The sequence below is a fragment of the Takifugu rubripes genome, chromosome 21 (assembly GCF_901000725.2).
Source record: "Takifugu rubripes chromosome 21, fTakRub1.2, whole genome shotgun sequence".
Classification (NCBI taxonomy): Eukaryota; Metazoa; Chordata; class Actinopteri; order Tetraodontiformes; family Tetraodontidae; genus Takifugu; species Takifugu rubripes.
The window spans coordinates 3,612,790-3,636,359 of NC_042305.1; the positions used below are offsets into that span (position 1 = coordinate 3,612,790).

General features: G+C 46.6%; 1 protein-coding gene across 3 annotated transcripts in view; it reads left to right on the forward strand.

Moving 5' to 3' along the window:
• The first annotated feature begins 3,114 nt into the window (after positions 1-3,114).
• Positions 3,115-23,570, forward strand: part of lmx1bb (LIM homeobox transcription factor 1, beta b) — a 41,882-nt gene continuing 21,426 nt past the window's right edge. The window contains exons 1-4 of one of the 3 annotated variants that reach the window (XM_029830223.1): positions 3,115-3,388; positions 3,506-3,594; positions 3,695-3,817; positions 4,120-4,306. In XM_029830223.1, the coding sequence (XP_029686083.1) occupies positions 3,748-3,817; positions 4,120-4,306 (257 nt within the window). In that variant the 5' untranslated portion in view covers positions 3,115-3,388; positions 3,506-3,594; positions 3,695-3,747. The remainder of the gene's footprint in view (positions 3,389-3,505; positions 3,595-3,694; positions 3,818-4,119; positions 4,307-23,570) is intronic. The other 2 variants (XM_029830222.1, XM_003974463.3) reach the window with 2 other exon arrangements.

Sequence of the window (23,570 nt, forward strand, 5' to 3'; positions counted from 1 at the left end):
CGCTTTGTGTTCTCAAGAACTTTAAACAATAAAACAGTAAAATGGTGAATCACAATAACTCAGAAACGCCGTCAAGGGATGACTAAAGCTAAAAAAAAACCTTGTTTCTATCATTTAAAAGATTGTAGTTAAAATAATATCGTAGTCAGTGCAGACTATGAATTAACAGCTCGTTTTTCAAAAACTTTTCTCTATTAAATAGAAAACAATACAATCTTTTTCACGAGATACGTAAACTTAAAATATTTTTCACTGTCTCCTGAAATACAGTATAATAAATAATATATATTTATTCTTTAAGTGTGGAGGGAAATTTATTAAAAAAACGAAATGAATAATTTCTGGAAAGCCCGGTTGCATGTCCCCATTCTGTCCAGCAGGGGGCAGTGTTGTTATTTCTATATATCGTGTGTGCGCGCTTGTGCACGGGTGTGTGCGCGCGCGCGTGGATACATTAAATGTTTTACAGTTTACAAATGTTACTCCGTTTCTGTCAGGAGCAAAATAAAGCGAAATAGTGTTAATGGGAACTGAAACAGGTCCCGACTGCGATGCAGCGGCAGCAGCTAACGGCGGATTTCTGCGGCCTTAATCTTTGCAAATATGCTGGGTGACGTTTTTCAATGATAAAAAGAATTGTTGTTCAGCATCACATCACACTCGGGCTGTAACTCCGCGTGTGATTTGTAGAATCACCATCATCCTTTATTCCAGGATTAAGGCGATTTTACTTCAATTAGACTCCATTTTTGTTCCACTTCAGCCAACTCGACAAACAGAAGTAAATAATTTCACTTTCATTTTATGTTAAAGTTCTGACGCACCAGAAATTTTCAGTGGGAAAAAAAATATCCAATAAATCAAAACAAACAAATCTGGTCGGTTCTTCTAATCCCCCGAGAGTTTGGATCATCCTGCAGTATTATTTTTGGATGTCTTTAGTGCGACATTGTTGAGGCGGATAAAAGATGAAATGTAGAGAAGGATGCAAATTTATCTCTTTATCTTCGCGTGAATTTGTGAATTGGCGCATCGAGGCCGCGTAAATTCGAGGTTTCAGGAGGTGTGTAAAAAAAATAAAATCAAACGGTTTTAAATTAAAAACTGCTCGAGGCCCCTCAAGGCCGGTGGGGCCCCGCATTTGTTATCACAGCAGCGAACAAAATCATAATCTGAATGGGGGGGAAAAGCCTCAGAATTCAGGAGTCGGCAGAAGCAAATGAAATAAGTTATTGCAAACCTTCAGGGCGTCTCTGCGTCCGTCCTCTGCGCTTCCTGGGCTCGTTCAGAGGGAAAAGAATCGGTCGGTCCAGAGCTTCCTTTCACCGTGGGCGCGCAGCGAAGGTCGCCGGCAGATCCCACCATTTCTGGGCTCACGGGAGAACCAGAACCAGAACTCAGTAACAGCAATCTGGCCATTGCGCGTACAGAACCACTAGTCTTTCAATTTCTTGCTTATTAAAAAGAGGAAGAGGACATAAAACGAGTTAATTAAACACACACACACACACACACTCACACACACACACATACGCATACACACACCACACACACAGGGGGTAACTCAAACCACTACTTGTATTTAAAGCAGAAGTGGAAACAATAAATATGCACAGTAAAATCCGCGCAAATCGGATTACTTTAAAAGTCTGAATTGAACAATTCCGATTAAATGTCAGGTCGAATATTCACAAGCGCCATTGCTCCACCAGGCACTAGTTATCCCGGAGCTCTTTCCATCCCGGTGCACGCAACAGTTCCCCCCGTTTAAGTGAACTTTGCGCCGGATCCGCTTCCTGCAGCACACCTGCTGCACGATGGAAGGTGCACGGGGGGTGGAGTGGGGGGTCATTAAACGCAGCAGCAGCCAAAAGTCGATTTATGGATTTATTGAATACATGTTTGATGATCTCATTTACCCATGTGAGCACTCGATATGTTTCTAAAACCTATTGATTAGGTCGTGACAGAGCTCAGTTTAGGGGTCAGATAATCCAATTTCGGCTGAGGCGCAAGAAAATGACCTCATGCTGATAGAAGTAAATAAAAGGGAAAAAGACATGGGTGGATGAGTGGCACATATGGATTCCTGGGCATATTAAGGTTCTGTCTCTGAGCGCGGAAAACATAATGAAAAATGTCTATTGTGATTTCTGCTCTGTTGTGATTGAAGTGAATCGAAAATCATCATTTCTTGCATGTTTGAGATAACTGGGGCTGTTCTCACGGTGACCAGCAGAGGGCGACACCAACAATCCGCTCTCTGTTCCATCAAACTGGGCTACAGGTCACCGCCGTGACGCGTCATAACGGGCCTCCAGACCCAAGGTAAACACTGCTCCAAGGACCGAGTCTTCCACCACCACCACCACCACCATCATCATCATCATCATCATCATCATCATCATCATCATCATCATCATCATCATCGTCATGTTCTTCTTATTGCTACTATTATTATTATCCTCACTATTATCATATTGTTAATATTGATTCTAGAGCGTTACAAGTAAAAATCCATCCATGTATTGAGGATGAACAGAGGTTTTACCTTTAAATTTAAGAAATTCCCTCACACGTTTGATTTTCCGTGATTATCGGCCTGAAGCTGCTATAAGTTTGGTGATTTTTACTCTAATGTGACATCAGTCATAAAGGGTGTATAAGCAGATGTAGTAATAATAATAATAATAAGGAATAAACGTGAGGAGTCAAAATAGCTGAGCTACTCCTCTGTCTTTATTAGTGAGGGAACGGAACAGTAATAACAATAATACTATTACTAATAATAATACTAATAATGGGAGATAGTGGTAAATTTTTGAAAAGCGATAATCGTTATTTTAATTATTATCATTATTGGTGATTGTTCGAGTGTTTTTTTCCCCACAGTTTTAATATTTTTATTTAGAACGTTGCTGTAAAAATCGCTGCTATTTTTTTTTTTTGGGGGGGGGGGGGGGGGGGGGGGGGCTCAGAAAAAAAAGAAGCTCTCATGAAATATGAAATAAATAATTAATCCCGGTTATTGTTGTTGTTGTTTGTGTGGCAGCTCTGGCTGGTTATTGGACTGGATTCTGCTCCAATAGTATCCCAATGGCGGTGAATGGGGGTGTAAAAAAGTGCAGCCATGCATGCGGTGGGAGGATCCACTCGCTCCAATCTTCAGACTTTTGCAGCGACTGGGACACAAGCAGCCAGCCGACTCACTGCCGGAACATCCACTTGAGCTACTTCCAGATATTCTCCCGTGTATTCCCTCTGCAGGATTAGTTGTCCGGCTCTCCTTTTCCCCCCCTCTCCCCACGAACCGAGCCCGCCGCCCGTGCAGAGAACTCTCCGGTCGGCTTGTGGACGCGAAGCTTCCTCTGAGTTCTGGTCCTAACAGGTGACTGCTGAGGCACTTTTCTTATTTGCTCATCGTCTCTGACACCACGGCGCTTCGTCTAGACTCTGTTTGCACTGTAACTCTCGCTCTCATCAACACTTTTTGCATGTGTTTCAGCTGAGTTCTTTATTTTCTCCCCCCCACACACACACACCCCCACCCCCTCTGCGTGCTGCAGCCGCGGGGCTACAGAGACTCCACAGCAGGTCTTGGCTTTTCGTTCGCATTAAAACTCACATTGAGCATGTCAGCGGGGTCTGCATTCTCCTGTCCAGACTGACTCTGCTCTTGTGGACGTTGCAACAGGTCCGGTTTCACAGGAGCGCCTCTCCGCGGGACAGCAGCCCCAGACGAGCATCATGCTGGACGGCATAAAACTCGAAGACCATCCTCTGCGCTCTGGACAGGCCACGCTGGGAGTCATGCTCGGTGAGATTCCCTCTCCTCTTCGGGAATAATCAGTGTTCTCCGGGGGTGGACATCACATGAGCCGAAGGTGTTTTTTCTGCCTGGGTGTCACCGCCGTGTCTGTCCTGGAAGCGCCAGTCAAAAAAGCTAAAAAAAAATCATATTGCCGCACAGATTACGCGTGGAACGGCTGGATGACTGCAGGCCTCAGAACGAAAATAAAATGTATCCACTCAGATACGGGCTTCACAAACGCGTGAATCCCCACGCACACCATTCACGAGCTTTTATCCACACGCTAAAGGCCTCATGTGCTCTTTCAGGCAGCGACTGTCACCATCCGTCCGTGTGTGAAGGATGCCAGCGCCCCATCTCCGACCGCTTCTTGATGCGGGTCAACGACTCGTCGTGGCACGAGGAGTGTTTGCAGTGCACGGTGTGTCAGCAGCCTCTCACCACCAGCTGCTACTTCCGAGAGAGGAAGCTCTACTGCAAACACGACTACCAACAGTAAGCGACGCTTCTCTCAGCCTCTTTTTTTGCGGCTCGGGTTGGATGATGCGCGCTGGCTCTTGTTGCTGTGGCCCGGCGGGCGGCTGCGTCCGGCCGGAGGAGGCACAGCCGGGCGGAGGTGGAGAATAATGTGTCATTTGTCTTTGTTATTGAACTAATCTCCCTCAAAAATCTGAAAGAAATGGAAGAGAGGAGGAATCTAAATCTATCTATCTATCTATCTATCTATCTATCTATCTATCTATCTATCTATCTATCTATCTATCTATCTATCTATCTATCTATCTATCCTTTTTCTTATTTATACATAATGAAACTCGGGCCGACAGGCGCCTTTTTAATGTTCCCGCCCGCCGTCATACATGTTTTTTCGGTCATATTTGATTTTCGGTCGTGTGTATTTCATCCTCCGCTACTTTAGACCCGTTTCGTTGAATTTTAGGCCTATTTTTTTTTTTTGTCTGATTTTGAATTTCTTTTGGATTATAAATAGGAGCTCGTCAGGTTTAAAATACTCTTTTTCGAAATATAAAACAAGTGCGTCGTTTTTGTATTTTCTGATCGATTAAAACGCTGTTTTATTGGACATTTTATTTTAATTTGCCCATTCGATGAGAAATCTGCGCTTTCGTTGTATTTCTTTTTTAGATTTCTTTTTGTAATTGAGGGTAAAAATCCCTGCATGCTAAAATCGCTACAGCGTCAGTTTATTCAAAAATTAAAAGAATTAATTTTTAAAAAAACTCACTAGTGCTGAGTGAGCCAAAACTTACAAACGTCCCACATACACACAAATAAAAATATTAATGCTCAATTGCACAATTAAAAATGTCGAAGTAAAAAAAAAAACTAGTTCTCTCACGGAACTCACATCCACTATTTATTAACAATACCGGCACCTACAAATTAATGTAAAATTTTAACGCCCATTATTATTATTATTATTATTATTACAATTGTTATAATTATGGATAATGTAACTCGTGCCTTGTGGGTATTTAAAAATAGGTTCTTCAAACGTGACAGTAATACAAATGTTATGTCAACAGCAGAGTTTTGTCCCGTATTCCAAACGAGTTTGTCCAGTCCAGATGTAGATTATGACATGATCTTGGAGTTAATGGAATTAGGGAATAATTCCATGAACTCGGATGAAGGGAGAAGGATGCTTTTGGCCGGGGAGGCCCCCGAGTTCCCCTCTCCTTCTGCTCGCCTGCATGGCAGCTTTTCATGCTTGTCACTGAATTTTCAGCTTTTTGTGCTGCGCCTTTTTCAACAATTCCACGTAGATTACGCCACATTATGACTCTCTGCTAGATCCCCCGAAAACAACAAAGAGTTACACGTATTGTCGTGTGTGCCTTTCACGCCGCGCTGTGTAGTCGGTGGGATAACAATGGGAAGAAATTCATCGCAGTAACTCGGGGATACCAGCCACCCCTGAGCCGTGACGCTCCCATCGGCCCACATCTTTTTGTGCTGGTTTTCTCTGCTCAACGTGTGCTGGTGTGTGAGAGCAGGAATATCGGAGCGGCTCTGATGATTTTTTTTTTTTTTACTTTTGGAGCAATGTTTGATGCATTTCATCGATCTTGTGTAGCTATTCAGATCATCGCAGCCAAAAGCAACAACCTGCTGGGCGACGTCTGGCTCTCTCACTCTGTTAATCATCGCACGTTTTAAGCTCTCACCCTCCTCCTCCTCCTCCTCCTCCTCCTCCTCCTCTTTTATTTTCCTTTTTCCTCTCCTCCCAGGTTAAAACTACCTGGAGGGCCCTTCCATCAAGCAACCGTCTCATTTTATTCTTGTTTATTCCATTTGCATGAGAGATACTTAAGGTTGTAATTGGCACCTTTTTGACTTTTATGACACCCATTTAAGATGCATTTGTCAGCCCACAAACTACTCTGGACTGTGAGGAGGGCTCTGCTTTACGGAGGATGGACGCCATTGCTAATTACATTGCAGCAACAACTGTTTCATGCCCTGTAATCAGCTCTCACTTGCTGTAATAAATCAAGAAATTGGCAAGTATTAATTCATTGATTTATTTTGGCACATTTAAGTACAGGTGAGGGAAACAATAGTCTACTCTCTTATTGAAACTGATGAAGACATTTTGCTCCATCCAGTGCACTTCTTTAGTAGCTAGAATTAAACTTAATGTCTGATCAATGTTGAGCAGTTTCTTTTTGCAGATTAAATGTGAAACAGGGGTTTGAAACCATTTTTTTCCCTTGCCGATTTAAAAAAAAAAACAGGAAGAGGGTTTCAATCGGGGGACAGAGAAATAAATAGAAATTGATTTATTCTGAGATTTTGAGGAATATTGCAGAGTGGGTTTGAGGAAAATCAAAGCAAACAGAGGTGTGATTTGGATGGCAGCCACAGTCGTAAAAGGAGGGACAAGCTCCAACGAGCGGCGTGTAAAAGGTGGAGGGAAATTACAGCACCTCCAGAGAGCGGCGCGGTGTTCCGAGGTCAATTATACATCATTAGAACGAGGGAGATCTTTTCCCTGGGGAGACCTCTCCCCTAACTGAGCAGAGGCTTTGAAGTGCAGCCACGTAATAAGGCCCATCACTGACCGGAGTGTTGGACAACACCCCCGTAATGGACTGCCTAGTTAGAAACTGCCACAGGCCCCGTCCACAAAAGTAACTCTATTCCTCAACACGCCGCCTCCTTTTGCGTCCTGCTGATGTAATAAAGCATTTTCACATGCTCTATAAACTTTTACTGTCTTGCAAAATATTTTTGAATAAATGCACAACCCCCCCCCCCCCCCCCCCCCTCCTTTTTTTGTAACACATTTTATGTTTGTCTTGCCGTAAGCAAAATGAAATTTAGGTCAAACGGGCAGCAACGAGGCGGGGGAAGCTACGTCTTAGCCTCTGGTGCACACTGGACGATCCCGCGGTGTGCTGAGAGCTGCTTTTTAAAAACAGTTTGGAGTGCCCTCCTGTGAAACTGTTGTTTTTTAATTAGCCGTGCTCGGGACGCGGCGGTGTGCAGCCGATAGATGCTGACGGCTGGCTTTCTCCGCGAGCTCCGAGAATGCGCGCGGGTTTTGCTCACTCCCACGTGGCCCGCTGCTCTGTCCACGCTCATGTGCGCGCCGCAAAAATAAAAACGATACGGGCGAAAGAAAAATAGGATGTGCTTTGTGTTGTCAACCCAGCTGGGTAGTTTTGCAGTTAATTAAAGAGCATCTTCAGCGCCGACCTGCGTGCACGCTCCTCTGTGGACTGTAGACTGCGTGCTCGCTTTTTACAATCCTCCCTTAAAAGGCTAAAAACGCATCTTTAGCCACCGCTCCTGGGTAAATAAAGGAGGACCTCAACAGAGAGACAAATCTAATGTTAAAAACACTAAGCCGGATAATATTGCTTCAGCTTGCTGAGATTTTTAGCGCTCGGCAACGCGCTTCCCTCCGTAAGGAAGTGTTGGGTTTTATGTCAACACAACTTGGCCTGTCCCCGAAGCTTACACGGATGCATCATCTGTCATCCGACGCTCTGCTAACTGCCTCCCCTCCCAACATACTCACCCCGCTTAAAAGGCCCGTTAGAGCTACACCTCAGAATTACCCTTATTCAATAAAATCAGCCCACTGCTCGGATGGTCGCCATTTACAATTTGCAGCCATTTGGACACGGCGTGCGAAGGATGCTGCAGAGGCTCAGCCATGCTCACCGACACATTAGGAGCCAGATGGGAGGAGTGGGAAGCGGAAAGAGGTCTGAGGAGCTTTGCACTGGGGGAGTCGTAGCACAGGGGAGGAGACGGAGCTGCACAGGGATCTGCCCCACGTGATCACATTACACTGGATGATAGCAGAGTGCTGCAGAGGAACTCAAGCATGCAATTTGTTGGTAGCCACAATTTAACCTCATCTGCTAAAGCTGGCTGTTAGGCAGCCAGTGGGACATGTCACTCAGTCGGTAATGCTAATCAGCGAAGGTGGATGGAAAGCACAACGGCGGTTTTTATTAATGGCTTCAAGTCTACAGGCCTACATGTTTATTTTCACAGCGTGACAGCCTCTCATAACAAAGCAGGATTGCTACCATAAACCATTAAATGCAATTTAAAGATTAGACTCTGGCTCCATTCTGTTGCAGCGCAGGAACAGCTGTCTTTGAAAGAATCGGGCAGCCCAGAAACAGCCGAGCAAATGCATTTAGGTCGATTTCGAAGATCTCGCAGATTTCAACCCGAAGCATTTCCAACGCTAGCGCCGGAGTTTTCAACCTTTCGGGGCAATTTGCGGCTACGCTTTCAAAGAGTCGAACGGGCATGAGGAATCGAGGCTCGGCCTCTGCTGCTGGCTCGGTCTCTCGCCGCTGGTCCCAACTGTGTATATGTGATCCCACTCTGGAATGTTTTTCCAACACATAGGCTTTTCGCAGATACGCTCGAGAGGACTGGCATCATAGTGGCAAGTGCTGCATTCAGACTGTTGTGTGCCCAAGGCTTACTGTCACACTCGCATCACACATTCTAGCCTTACACGGCAACGGGCAGAGCCTGCTGTTTGTCTGCGTGCAGCCGGGTTGTTTGAGGGGGAAGGCTGCGTGTGTACATGTGCGTGCATAGTGTGTGTGTGTGTGTGTGTGTGTGTACAGCAGCACTTGCTTCCTTTCCGCCTTTGTCTTTAAGCTCCTTCGACTGCCTCATGTTCACTCCGTGCCGGAGAGGCTACAGCTCAGCAGCACACCTCACGTTTCTGAATCGGCAGCACAGATTTTTCCAACAAATGCCGCGAAAGACATTTCTTTGTCTTTTGTGCTCGTCCCTTTAATCTTCATCAAATGAGATTAGTCCCCAAATACCGGTATTCCAGCCCAAAGTGACTGACAGTGATTTGCACTTTTATCATTAAGTGTGACACTAAGCTGGTCGAAGCTTTGTCTTGAATGGAGGGTCTGACGGAAATGGGGGCTGTTAATCCTTTTATTTGTGTCAGGCCCAGAAAAGAGGGAAGAATAGGGCCGGGGCCACAAAATGGCACGGACTTTAGTCCCCTCCAGGCCCGGCATCATCAGCCGTGTGAGCCTGCGAGTCGTATGTCACGTGGTCCACCCCGTGACGCGGATTTGCACATCTTCAGTATCTCAGAATTCGCTTCGAAACCAGCAGAGGCTGGCCGGCATCTCGGAGGCACATTTCTCCTGGAAAAGCTGGTCTCCGTGGATCAGACGAGGAGGCTCAATCTATGAGATTAATAAAGTTTGCCAGTTCTCTGGTCGAGGTCCAACACCAGGCCTTTGTCCGTGGCTCACATTAGGGTTGTGGGGCATCAGATCCTTTTGTGCGCGCACCCTTGTGGTAATCCTTCTCCAGTGGGAGTCCCCTGGGGCATTTTATTTACTCATTCAACTCTTTGGAAGTCTGTTAGACTGCCCTTCAGATGCAGTGAAACCAATGTGATTACTTTAACCAGCACTTCCAGATTCCTGCCCAGCATCTCTTCTCGCCCTGAGCTGGTAGGCAGGAGGGAAAGCCCCACAAAGCCCACCCTGCCCTCCCTCTTTGCTTTTTTCTTTAAATAACGAACAGATTCCATATTTTACATTGGTGGCATTTACAACGAAACAGCAAAGAGAGACAATTCTGATTTACTTTTTGAAGACAGAGGCGGTAATGAAGCTTTTGGAATATGTATGTGTGTGTGTGTGTGTGTGTGTGTGTGTGTGTGTGAGTGTGTGAGTGTGAGTGTTTTAAAGCTAAAACATTGCAATAATGCTTAAATAATAGCGAAAAATTATACAGATTACATTTTTGGAGCACCTCTGGGATTATATCAATATTTTCTTCATATTCATTATTATTAATTGCTTAATTCTGTGTTAGATTTTAACAGCTTCTGAAAAACATGCTATTTGAGCACTTCTGTAAAGCGCTGCATTTTTATTCAAATTCAAACCTTTGTCCCTTTATTATGAGACAGTTTGTCACAGGATGGTACTTCCTCTACAGCAGAAAAAAGAATCTGGAGAATCCAAAACTCAACTGTAACGTGTAATTAACTGAGAATGCAAATATGTCTGACTATCAGTGCATGTATTCGTACCAACCAGGAAGGAATGATGTCATCATTCAGCGCACACCCTCTGTGGTCAAAAACGGGATATTTACTCAGATTCTCCGTGCTGTAACATATCTGGTGACTGCAACCGTAAGATAAACATGTTAAAGTGGAACAGATGTGGTGCAACAGAAGTATTGAACCTGCTGTGCACACACACGTGGGATTCTTTTTTTTTTTTTCCTAACACGCTCACGTCTGAAAAATAGCTCCAGAAAAGGTAGCTAGTATGTGTCAGCTCACTTCCCCAGTAGATCATAATTCAGCACTATGCAAGTGTAAAATCTAACATCTATGTTTTACTGCAAACAATGAGATGGATTTGGTGATCCATCCATCAACATAAACCCAGAACTATGTATGTGGGTCCCACCCCCATGTTAAACCACTGCAGGCTGTCAGGCTCAGAATTTACTCTCCCTCCCTTTTCCCTGTGGTGCAGCTGGGGAATATGGTCAAAATCAGCTGCCAGGGCCTCCATCCACAGCTAGAGCTTCTTAAACTGGCTGTTTGGAAGCAGCTGATCAGTGATGGCTGCCTTGGCGAGGAAAAACAACCCCGCAGGAAAACAGTGCAGATTGAGTTTCTGTGTTTCTTACTCATTCCTGTCCTCTCTCGCCCACCCCTTCCCCCCTCAGCAGGGCCAGCATGATTTGTGCACGAGGTCCCGTGACCCATGGAAGCTTCAAAAAGCAGCGAGGGGAAATATTTGGACGTTCCTGATGGGAGAGTGGAGATGTGGGAGTGAGGCAGGCATGACGGGGGCTTGGTGAAAGTGCTGTAAGGCAATCTGCAGTGCCTCTGTGATGACAGGAGGGGGAGTGCGGAGAAGACAAGTGTCCATCCGGGACCTGACAGTGTCCCCCAGGATGGTTGCACCACAGCTGTGACTGTGCATGAAACTGCCGCCATTGATCCAACACTGAACATCTGACCCGTGTCTGGGAAATCACCTCTTTGATTGTTTTATTCCTTTTTAAACACCCCCCCTTCCCCCCAGGGGCCTTTAAATGACTTGATTGCTACTCCGAACCGGAGCCTCCTTCCGCATACTGTACGGGGACCTAATTTAGTCACGCCCCCACTCTGCATGTTCCTCCATTTTTGTCAGGTTCTGCCAGTTTCACGTCAATCTCTTTGATTAATGTCTGCTCTGACAACGTGAGTTCCTCGGTCACATGTTCAAACGGCGGCTTGACAACATTGAAGCTCTCGCAACCGGAATGTGGATGGGTTAGACAACGGCTTCTTGGTTCCATCATAGGAGAGAAACATTTTTTTTTACATTTACATTTTAAAAACATAAAGAATGACAAAACAGGACTAAGAAGTTAAAGGATGGTGAGGAGGCCTCCCGAAAGCAGAAGAGACTTCTTCTTATCAGGTACCCCACGGCACTGCTGATAGCCCTCAGCCCCCCACCCCCCAGCTATAAACCCCTCCTTCCTCCTCTCCATTTACCTTTTCTCCTCCTGCCTGCTGGATATTAATTTCTCTGAAAGCTGCCACGATATGTCTTCTTGGGGAATTCCACAACTCCAGCGAAATGATCTGGTGTCTATGAAATGGATGGATAAGGAGATAAAAGATAAAGATTTCTCACAGCGCTTTTTGTGCGAGCGTGAGTCGGCGGCTTCGGCTTTCCATTCTGTTGCCTCCGTAAGAAAAATGTGTCGCTGCAGGTGAAGGCTGCGTTTGTTTACTCCATGCATCTACATTTTCTCCACCGGTTGATAACGTTGCACAGTTTTTTTTCTTCCCTCGCTCTGTTTATGCGGAGAATCTGCCTCTGGGGGTCGGTCAGCGGAGAGCCCAACCGGGCAGAAATAGCCGTCATAAATTGAGGTTTGAAGCTCAGCGTTTAGAAAAATGTGCCGCAGAGTTCGGAGGCAGCCCCCGCTTCTTCTTTGTCCTTTACGGTGTCGCTGACGCCTCCCGAGAGGGGATGAGCCGGCTGAGCCCCCTCAGGGTGTCCGCCCGCCCGCCCCAGCCCTGCAGGCCCGGCCTCGCCGGTCCGGAGCTGTTCTCTGAAACCAGAGCTCGAACATGATGTTGTGATCCCAGCTGGAGAGACGGCTCTGGCTCTGAGCGGAGCCCTCTCGCAGCGTGCGGCCGGGGTCACCGTCGGCCCCCTCCACCTCCATCGCCCCTGCCGCCGCTCTTCAGCACAGCGCCGACTCAGCCCGGCGTTATTTATTGATCTGCAGACGTGGGCTCGTCCAAGGCGCTGGTCCCGCAACAAATTCCAGGGAATTTTCTTCGATGGATGTTTCAAATGTCTCGTGCTGTCAGGAAAAGTGCTCCGTCTGTAAAAATCCACCGTCATCTGTTATGTCTATGTTGGACGGTCTCGCTTTTACACTCCAGAAGTTCTGGTTTCAGGATAAGTGCCACGTTCGGGGTGTTTGTGGCGTGGAAAGACCTTCAGGTCTGTGCTTTCACAGCTTCTTAATACAGAATGTTTATCTCGTGGCGTCTTATTATTTGCAGCTTTGCTTTGCTCCTTTTTACATTCCTGCATGAAAGTACGTGTGTGTGCACGTAACGTGCCCACATGCGCTCGCGGCCAAGAATTGGACACACCGTTGGCAGGCTGCGCTCTCTGTGGATTCTGCTTACGGCCGTGTTCCTCTTAAAGCGGTGCGTGCCACCCAAACCACCGGCCCCCAACCCCACCATCACGCTACTGCCGGCGCTCCTTTTCCTGGGCCCCAGCGCCCGGCTGTGGCCTGTGGATGAGTGCTACATCCTGGCTGTCAGCGCTAGGGTTTGCTGGGGATTGGCTTGTGGTGGAAGTGCAGTATCAGGGGCTGTCTGTCAGCTCCTCGTTCCACTTCCTCCTGCCTCTCAGTGCTGGCTGGGCTGCAGTCAGTGGCACAAACACACTGTGACTGACTCCCTTTGGCCGGAAAATGAAAGGATCACCCTCAGAATAGGCATATTCATAGTGGTGCCAATGAAAAGGAGGTTGTCTCGAACCTTTAAGTGCTCTGGTGTTGTGTTTTTAAACAAACCGCAAAAGCTTTGACAGATGGTTTACTGTATCAGCCCGTATTTCATTTCAGGTACTTTTAACTGTCACTTTCAGACTTCCGAGGAGCGACTCCTCTCTCGCCGCTTCGCATACAGCCCGTTCTATTTACCGGCTAGATAAATATTCTCAAAGTGTCGCTAAAGATCTCTTCACGTTGGACTGTTGTATCATTGTGTATGTGCATCCAAGTGCGGTCTTGTGTTTGAAAGCCACGATCTGACACACACATGTGCAAACACACACACACATCTGTACTGCACATGGTAGCAGACAAGCCTACACATGTTGGTGGATTTGTGAGTCTAATCAGATTAATTGGTCCATCTCTGCCTGGAAACGTCACATGGAGACATGAAGGTCTCTGGTAGTTTTCAGCTGGATGCTGCTTACACTAACCAGAGCCCAGGCAGCAGGCACGAGCACTGCAGGGTCACAGCGTGCTCTCCGGCATCAGCATCTCTTTATGGCTTACATGTTTGAAAAATTATTACAGCCCTCGCTGCCTGACAGTGGAGGAATTTCTATCGGCTCCTCTGGAGAGTTCCAGCTCCTTTAAGCTGCAGTTAAATTTTACACAGAGATTTTTTTAAAACAACATAAACATAAAGTTGGTGTCGAAGAAGCGTCTTCAAAGATAGAGGCGGTATGGGCACCAAATATTACCGCCAACATAATTCTTATTAACGTTCTCCAAACTCAGGTTGTTTTTATTCCTTAATTACCAACAATCACGTGTGCATTTATTGTCAAACGGTGTCTTTCAGAATATTTTAGCGTAACTGCGAATATAACAAAGATTTCAGCGATCAAAGTAGCTGAATAAATGAGGATTTTGTTAGATTTTTTAACAAAAAGGAACCAATGCTACATTAGCTACCGTCGTTGGATACAAAATACTGAACGTAGGATAAAGGAAAAACAATCTAGGCGATACAGTTTTAGATCATATTCCAGTGTACCAATAAATGTTGTTTACTTTTGTGTTGGGATGCCGTAAGAGGCTCTCGGGAAAAACGCGGCTGCATTAGGTGACACGCGTCTCCTGGTAAATCACACACTGCTGACGCTTGAGAAAAGTGAAACCCTATTTTGCGTAGCCGCTTTTCTTTGTTGGACACATTCTGGCGCTAATAAGTGTTGACACACCCGGCACATCCACCCACTCGAGTACAGTCGAGTTGGAGCAGTCCTGGGAAGCCTGCAGTTCTGGAGCCAGAGACGAGTCTCACCCCGATGTCCCACAGAGATGACAGGAAGATAAGACAGAGAAGTGGCCTCTCGGCATAAAAACATCCCACCAGGAACTAACCTAACCTGGGGGAGAAGAGGAGGCCTTCAGGACGCCTGTTAACATCTACTCCGGCTGGAAGAAAGGAAACTCTTTTGCTAGTCTCTCACTAGCCGTCACAGTTCAGTGTTAAATGCATCACAACTTTGGCATCTAATCGCCATCAGTCACAAAAATACAGATGGGGGGGGCGGGGGTGGGGGGGAGACTTGGCAGCCAGTGAAGTCGCGTTAGAGCTTGGAAAAACCATTTATACTTTACAATATTCGAGAAAGTAGCCATCTCTCTTTGATAATGCGTCACCAGCCGAGCTTGGAGAAACAGGGCCGCTAATGCTGAAATGAGCAGCATTAAAAGAGATTTACAGCCCCGCCTCACAAAAAAAAAAGCCCTCTTTTGCTCGGAGGTTTATCTTTTACAGATATTTCATTGGAGCACAAAACTGCAGTCCCGATCATTGGACGTTCTTCAAACCCTCCTGGACACCAGAGCTCCATCATTCCTGGAGCAACGGCGTCGTCATTTCTGTACAGGTCATCTTTTTTCTCTCTGCGAACAGCATGTAACCTCTCCTGGATATTATGATCAGCTTGTTGTTTCTGTTAAAGAAATGTTGCTTAGCTAACTACAATACATCACCCGCTACATTCTCTCCCAAGGGTAAGTCAGCGCAACATTTATCATGTCATGAGTTTAGCTTTTGCCGTGTGGTTTCGGCCTAAAGACTGTTTTCCCTGATGGTTAAGTTCTTTTGAAGCCGTCTGCACAGTCCAGAATGAGGCCCTGCACAGTGTAAGATGTCATACTCCCACTGTGCTGACCAACATGCTCTGCAGGCCTTGATGTGCCCATAACATTTAATGGTAGTTTGGCAAAAGCTGATGGAAACTCTTACTTTGCATTTCATTCCCTTCTGTCTGGTTGCTCTCTTTTGACGTATGTATGAACTTGTGGCTGCGGGAGAGGAGCAGAAAGAACAAACATCCTTTGCTAATTATTTGAAGAATCAAGAATGGGATAAACTAAACCAGAGCACAACAGAGGACTTGTCCTCAGTAAATCTTTGCTTCCCCGCAGAGTAGATGTGACTGAGTGTGGCAGGAGAGCCTCGGTGTTCGGCAACCTGGGACCGGGGTTGACGAAGCACTCTGACGGGGGAGGAGAAGGAGGAGGAGGAAAGGGGTCGGTCATGCCACGGCATGCATGCATCTCAGTGTGAGATGAGGAAACACACAGGTTCAAGAAGAAACAGCCTGCTTCTGATTAGTGACTCTGATCTGTGGTGATAAACAATTCCTGTGGTCTCCTGCTCGCAGAGATATCTGGCAGTGTTTCAGCCCTCACGGCTGCAGGGTTGAGTGTTTCTACGTAGGCTCCGACGTGCAGGAGCTGCACGGTTTTTTTTCAAGGATAATCCAAATATTTACCGCCATACCAAAAATAGCATCATTTCCACGATTGGATTTTGGAGCTTAGGTTGAGGTGAAAAAAAGGGATGGTTCTCAGGGTCGGTTGTGGCATGGCAGTCGTGATTTGCAAACCAAAACAAGTGGGTTTGCGGTGATTTTATTCACAGCCGAGAGTTCATCCAGAGTAAGAAGATATTTGGCCACAAGTAGTTTTATGGGCTGTGTTCGTCCTCCTGGGCCTCGCTGGTAACAACTGCGATTGTCGGTTGCGTGCAGATGCCTCGCATCCAGCCTCATGGCGATAAAAACGTCGGGCTAAGCTAAGCGTTTACGGTGAGGATCCGTTAGCTTAGCTGGATCAAAGCTCTCCTGAAAGAACATTAGCAAAAGAAAAGGGGAAACCAACAAAACAGCTAGTTTGTCATACGATTGGATTTATGACATTTAGAAGGCCTGCCAGGAAGAGGTTTTTTTATTGCTTTGGAGACCCCCCACCCCCCAAAACAGGCTAGTTAAATAAGAACGGTGGCAGTACATGAGCATTGTAGAATTATTTTCTTCAGTCCTGCCGTCGTAATATTTTCTCTTTCTCGGGGAGGAAAGAAACAAGATGCTCGTTGAATGGACGGTGTGTTCCACTTCTTTCTCTTCCGAGCTGGCGAGGCTTATCCTCCGATCGTTCTCTCATGAAAGGGATGTTTAAGAATAAACTGCGGGAGCTGGAATGGACTCTTTGATGCCACATTAATGCCAACACACCGGCCTGCTAATGCACTTTAGAGCGTGTCTTCACCATGAGGGTGTGGATGGCTGGAGTGGGCGAGGAGCTGCACTATGTCTCCCATTACTCTCCTGTAGAGTCATTTTCCTGTGAATGTGAGAAATTTATTGCTGGGGAGATAAGCATGAAGATCAGCCCTTCCTCTCCAGCAAGACAGATGAGGTGTATGAAGATGGGTAGACGTGCACCTGACCTGAATATAAATGGCACCAGTCCTTCGATAGGTTGGAGGACGCCACTTCTTTACCCATATCAAATATGCACGCCGTCTCCGTGCGTCCGGTGGGTTAAACAAACTAGGATTAATCACCGGGTCGGTGTGGTTTAATCAGGATCGGCCACATTCATCTGGTTGCAGGAATGTAAACTTAACACTTAAATGTGCGCTTTATATTGTATTTATTTGGTTTGAAAAGAGATGATTTCTTTATTCCGTTACACTGTTACTACGCAGCTCTCCTTAATGTAATTGAAGTTACTATTTTTATTCCAGGTGTGTAGGGGAACATTCCTCCCTCCTGGTATTTTAATTAATAGCCGCGAGGCATGTAGCAGCCACGTCTCTTTGATGTTTCCTCCTTTACATTCAGGTGAACCTGGGCTCACAGCTCTTTATTTATGAGGCAATCCCTCACATGTAAAGATGATAAAGTTGACATTTTACAGGCAGACGACGCTTTCGCATCTCAAGGAGCCGGCTTTGTAAAACACCCCAACAAATAGAAGCTTTTAGATTTTTATGGCCAAGTGCCAGCAGGATCTTTTGGAGATAAAGCGGCTGCTTCTTTGGTTTGTAAATCCTGTCAGTAATTTTCATAAAGCTAGCTATATACAGTATAACATCTACCTGGGTCAGTTCTTCTCTTCTCTACCTGTTCTTCTCTTCTTTTTTTTAACGCCGAGCTTTCAGCTAGGAATCATTGCCAGGCAGCCAGCTAATATCCAAAAAGGTCACCCGCTGTTATGATTGAAGCGTGCACTGGTGCTTTGACCCAACGCACAAAGTGGAGTTATAGGTGGCCGGTCAGCTTGTCAGTCAGGGTGTGTGGGTTTTTTAATCATTTCATCTTTGCTGGGGGGCTCTCTTGAGACCCCCTCAACGTTTAGCAGTCTGCGGCTCAGGACCCCGGGGCTCCTGTAAGCCTGTATCTGTGCTGCCATTATTAGCTCTGCTCTCCAGAGCACAATGCTCATCTCTCCCCTGAGAAGAGGCGGGTGAGAAATGAAGCACGTTGGCTGCACGGGCGCGGCGGCGGAGAGGCCAATAGCCCAACATGAAACAGTAATTACTCCATTGATATTCCACACACAATAACACTGTCATCTCTCATTTGCATAACCTCGCTGGCTGCGCTGCAGCAGATGAATGTGCACGATCGCGTCAGGAGACGTGTTGGCGAAAAAGGGTTTTTCACGTCCTCTGGCTGCCGTGGCAAGTTTGCAGATGGAAGGAGGAAACAGTCGTGTTGAGTCTTCGGGGCTCTGAGGTTCACGTCTTTGCAGTCTGGGAGCGAATACAAGCGAACGGAGAGAGGTGGCAATGGTGCTTCCGGTTTGTATCTGTGTGTGTGTGTGTGTGTGGGATGGGGGGGGGGTGCGGAGATGTTGGCGGATGTCGGAGGGCCCTGTCTCACTCCTTGGTTAATGGCCATTGGTCATAGGCTGTCTCACCTTTATTTCTTCTGCTCCCTTGCTTTATCCTTCCAGGTCTCCCACTAGAGCAGCGCCCTCAGGCACCGCATCATTTATTGCTGTCAGGAGTCGTGGGGGGGGGGGGGGGGGGGGGTAGAGAGAGGGAGGAGGGGGATTGCAGAAGGAGCAGAGTGCTGCAGAGAGAAAGCAGTTGAGGCGATGGGGAGAGGCAGGCAAGCTAGACTGTCAAATCTCAACCGTTGAATATTTAATGGAGCCTGGAGTGTTTATTTAGTTAGCCTGTCGATTTTTACCGCTCTGTCAATAGCGGCTCCCGTGTAGCCTGCTGATGATCTTTAGTGTCTCTTCCCCCAGGAGAGGCTAGGCACTAAATGCAATTATGGATTTTCCTGCACCGCAATGTGTTTGATATTTTTACTGATCTAATTTGCAATCTGGTAGTTTATTGTTTGGCATTTTAGTGGCGCTCAAGTGGCGAGGCAAATTTGATTTCCCTTCATAATTCTTTATAACTTCATTAATGGTGTTAGCGTATTGGCACGGATCTTAAATAAAGCTTGAGAATCACTGATGGATGAATGCATTCCACCTTTTATTATGCCTGTGCCCCATTCTTTTCACTGATTCTGGTTCTAATTAAAAAATCATCCTGCTGGTGTACTGTCTTTGTGAAATATGAATTCATAAACGGACGCGAATGGCTCCCTTCACATCGGCATGCGTACGCAGATCAGTCGTGGGCAGAACCAGATTGTAACTATTTTCAGAGACAAATAAGCGTATTGGCAACAGAGCAAGAGAGGCAAGCGTGGCACAATAATGCAAGTGGTTGTTTGGAAAAGAGAAGGAGATGGAGAGAAAGAGAGAGAGAGAAGTTCCACCAGTTTTGTGCAGAGCCTTAGGATTTCTCACCCAGTGACGGATGTGTTACTTAGAGGGGTAGCATTAGCCGTAATGCTGTTAGCATGTAGCCATGTGAGTGATGTGCTAGTTAGATGCCCAGCAGTAGAGCTAATGGTGTTAGTGTGTTGAGCCTTCAGAGGGATGCAATCGGTTAGGCTGTGATGGATGAGTGTCACGCTGCGGAGGCCTGCAAGCCTCCTCATTCGCCGCGCTGTCAGTGGCTTAAGTGGACGCGCACAATTAGCACCGAAATCAGAGAGCGCTTAATCTGATGGTAGGCTCAATGTTCTGTAAGGAAAAAATGGCAGTGGTGAGTGAATGATGACTTAAATGAAAAAAATCAGTATTGGAGAGAAAACCACTGATAAACAACTCTTTCAGTTTCAGAAGGTGTACAATAAGTCGTGACGTGATGCTGAGATTCATTTTTGTTCGAGAGGGAAGCTTTATTTCAGCCTTAGACCCCACAGTTGCTGCTCAGGCACAAAATGACCACGCACGTGTCGCCAAGAGCCTAATCTCACGTCCATGCCAATAGTAAACCAACTTGCTAGACAGGGAGGCATAGTTAGACTCATTATTTTGGAATCTTTCTAGATTCTTAGAAAGTTCATTGTGATTTGCACAATAGTTGTTTTACTTCTTACGGTAACCACACAGTTGCCTCGCTTTGTCTTCTTCCGCTCTGTGTCCCGGGTCTACCCAGGGCCTCCACCCAGTGGAACATGCCTAGGACACTTCCCTGGGGAGGGGGTATCCGAAACAAATACCTGAGCCACCTCAGCTGACTACTCTTGAAACGAAGAAGCAGAGGCTCTCCTCTGAAGTGACTGAGCTTCTCATCTGTAAGGGAGCACCCAGCCACCATGAGGAGGAAGCTCATTTCTGTCTGCAATCTTGTCCTTTCGGTCATTACCCAAAGTTCATGATCTTGGGTAAGGGTAGGAGTGTAATTTCAGAGCTTTGCGTTGCGACCAAGCTCTTTACCATAACGGTCCCATGCATTGACTGCGGAACTGCAGAAGCTGCACCAATTCGTCTGTCAATCTCAGGCTCCATCTTTCCCTCACTCCCAGAGATCCAGAGATACCTGAACTCTTCCACCTGAGGCAGGACATCTCCACCAACTTGGAGAGGGCAAACCACCCTTTTCCAGTCAAGAACTATCGCCTTGGATTTTGAGGGGCTAATTCTCATCCCAGCTGCTTCACACTCGGCTGCAAACTGCCCCAGTACATGCTGGAGGTCCTGGTTTGATAAAGCCAAAATGACATCATCTACTAAAAGCAGAGATGAAATCCTGTGGTTCCCAAACTGGACTCCCACCGGCCCCTGGCTAAACCTAATAACTCTGTCCATAAAAACTGTGAACAGAACCAGTGACAAATGACAGCCTTGGAAAAGTCCAACACCACATTGTTTCTCCTGAATCTGGGGTCCAACTATTGGCCAAATTCTCCTCTTCAGTACCCTTGCATAGACCTTCCCAGGGAGACTGAGAAGTGTGATCCGCCTACAGTTGGAACACACTCCCCATTCCCCCTTTTTAAAAACAGGTACCATCAGCCCGGTCTGCCACTGTTCCTGACTGCCCCGCGATGTTGCAGAGGTGTGTCAACCAGAAGGTCCCCACCCACACTGTAAACATTGTTGGCGGAGCACTGCTTCCCCGTCCTAAGGTGCCGAATGGTTTGCCCAAATTTTTTCTAGGCTGACTGATAGTTATTCTCCATGGCTTCCCGAACTCCTCCAAGACTACAATTTTTGCCTCCAGGACAGCCCATGCTGCAGCCTTCTTGACCTGTAGGTACTATTTGGTAGTACCACAGGCCAAAATGGCCCAATAGAACTCCTTGTTCAGCCTGATACTTCCGGTGTCCACCACCAGGTTTGGAGTTTCAACCAATCAATCTTTATTTATACAGCATCTGTTAGAATCAAAATTGTTTCTAGGCGCTACAGAATCCCAGGGCCTGACCCCCAACAAGCAACATACAGTGGCAAGAAAAAACTCCCCTTTAACAGGAAGAAACCTTGAGCAGGACCGGGCTCATGTAGGGGGACCCTCCTGCTGATGGCCGGCTGGGTAGAGAGGAGAAGGGGGAGGACAGGTAGAGGAGAGGAGAGAATAGGTAGAGATCATAGAGATACATTAATAGTAAAAGCTGCTGGTATAAGAGTAGAGTGGGTCAGCAGGGTTGGAGGTCACCAGGCCAGCATACAGCTATAAAGGCGGCTAGATCTGTTGATGGATACGGGGGGCAGAGAAACTACACAAGAGATAACATTGTCACTGATCTACTCGGAGGGGAGAGGAGAGGAGAGGAGAGGAGAGGAGAGGAGAGGAGAGGAGAGGAGAGGCAGCCATGACCCAGTGGGGTGACAGAGGTAACAGACAACAGAGCCCTTGCATCCACAGCTCAAAGCTGCCGCGTCAGCAATGGTGGCAGAGAACCTTGTCCATTCCGTCTCGATGTCCCCAGTCTCCCTCAGGATTGGGGGAAACTTCCTGGCGGAGGGCTCAGCCAGATGTTCCCAAAAGATCCTCACAATGCCTTTGAATCTGCCAGGTCTTTCCCCCGACAGCAAATCTAATTTACCACCACACAGTGATTGGTTGACAGCTCAGCCTCTCTCTTTCCCTGAGTGTCCAAAAACACACGGCTGGGGGTCAGATGAGACTACAAGAAAGTCGATCATCGACCTTTGCCTCAGCGTGTCCTGGTGCCACATGCACTGATGGACACCCTTATGCATGAACAAGGTGTTTGTTACAGACAAACCCTGATGAACACAGAAGTCCAATAACAAAACACCACTCTGATTCTGATCGAGGAGGCCATTCCTTCAATCGCGCCCCTCAAGGTTTCGCTATTGCCCACATGGACTTTGAAGTCCCCCAGTAGAACTATGGGGTCTCCAGTCAGAGCACTAGTAAGTACCCCATTGAGGGCCCCGGCCACGACTGCCACCCTAACCACATTGTACCTGGTCCCCATAGATCTTCCTGTGGGTGGTCAGCCTACTGGAAGTTGGACTCTGTCGCAATTTTGACTGTGAGCTCCAACCCCAGGCCTGGAGTGGGGCCCCAGTAACGCCAATCCGTGTAACGTAAAAACACGGGTTGGCATCAATTCTTCTTGCACGCTGCTCCATCTTTTTGATCATTTCTGAAGGTTTTACCCATCTGTCACAGATGAAAACCACACATTTTCACATTTATTGAGATCTATGTATTACTGCAAAGCTATTAATGGGATTTTCGAAACTGTTAACATAAATTCTCTAATAGATTAAAGGTAGGAAACTATAACTTTAAGTTTATAACAACAAAACCATTAAATGTCTTCTTTTATAAGAGGAAAAAACAGGCAGGGGACAATTACAACAGTACTTTTCTACTTACAGTACTGCACATGGCACTAATGCACGATTGCCGGTCATAATTACTCAACTAAAGGATCCTAATTCTACAAGAAAACAGGGGATTCCGGAGATGTTGTAAATCTGTCTGCGAGCTTTCGGATGATCTTAATTCAAACTGTTGGGATTTCTGCTAATTTGTTGAAAAGATTTACTCCATAGCACAAAACATATTACTTCTGTTTGCAGTCATCCCCAAATTTACTGCTGATGTGTTTTAAATACAACGTTTTATTTAAATATCCTGACAGCAGAGATCCCCTCTATAATTAAGAACTGTCATCGACACAGCTTCAGCATTAACCTTATTTTGGGATCCCAAGCAGCCTCCAGAGAACAGGGGCCAAATCTCCAGGATCCTCCTCAGATGAAGGCTGTTTATACTTCAGCCGCTTGTGAAATTTATTGCCCTTATCAGTTACAATGAGAGGCAGAGGAGGAGTTGTCTTGGAGCAGGAAATGTCATTTCTCTGTAATAGTTTATGATTCATCCTTCCACCTTTGGCAAAGTAATGAGGGATGACAATTAGTGGGCCATGGGAGTGGGAATCAAAGGGCTGAGATTCAGCTTGGCAGAATCTGGCCTGTCTGAGTGAGCTCTCAGCAAACTGGATCCAGATGTCAGGGTCTGCGCTGCCATACAGGCTGCCGCTGCTGCCACACTACGGGCTCTTTCTGC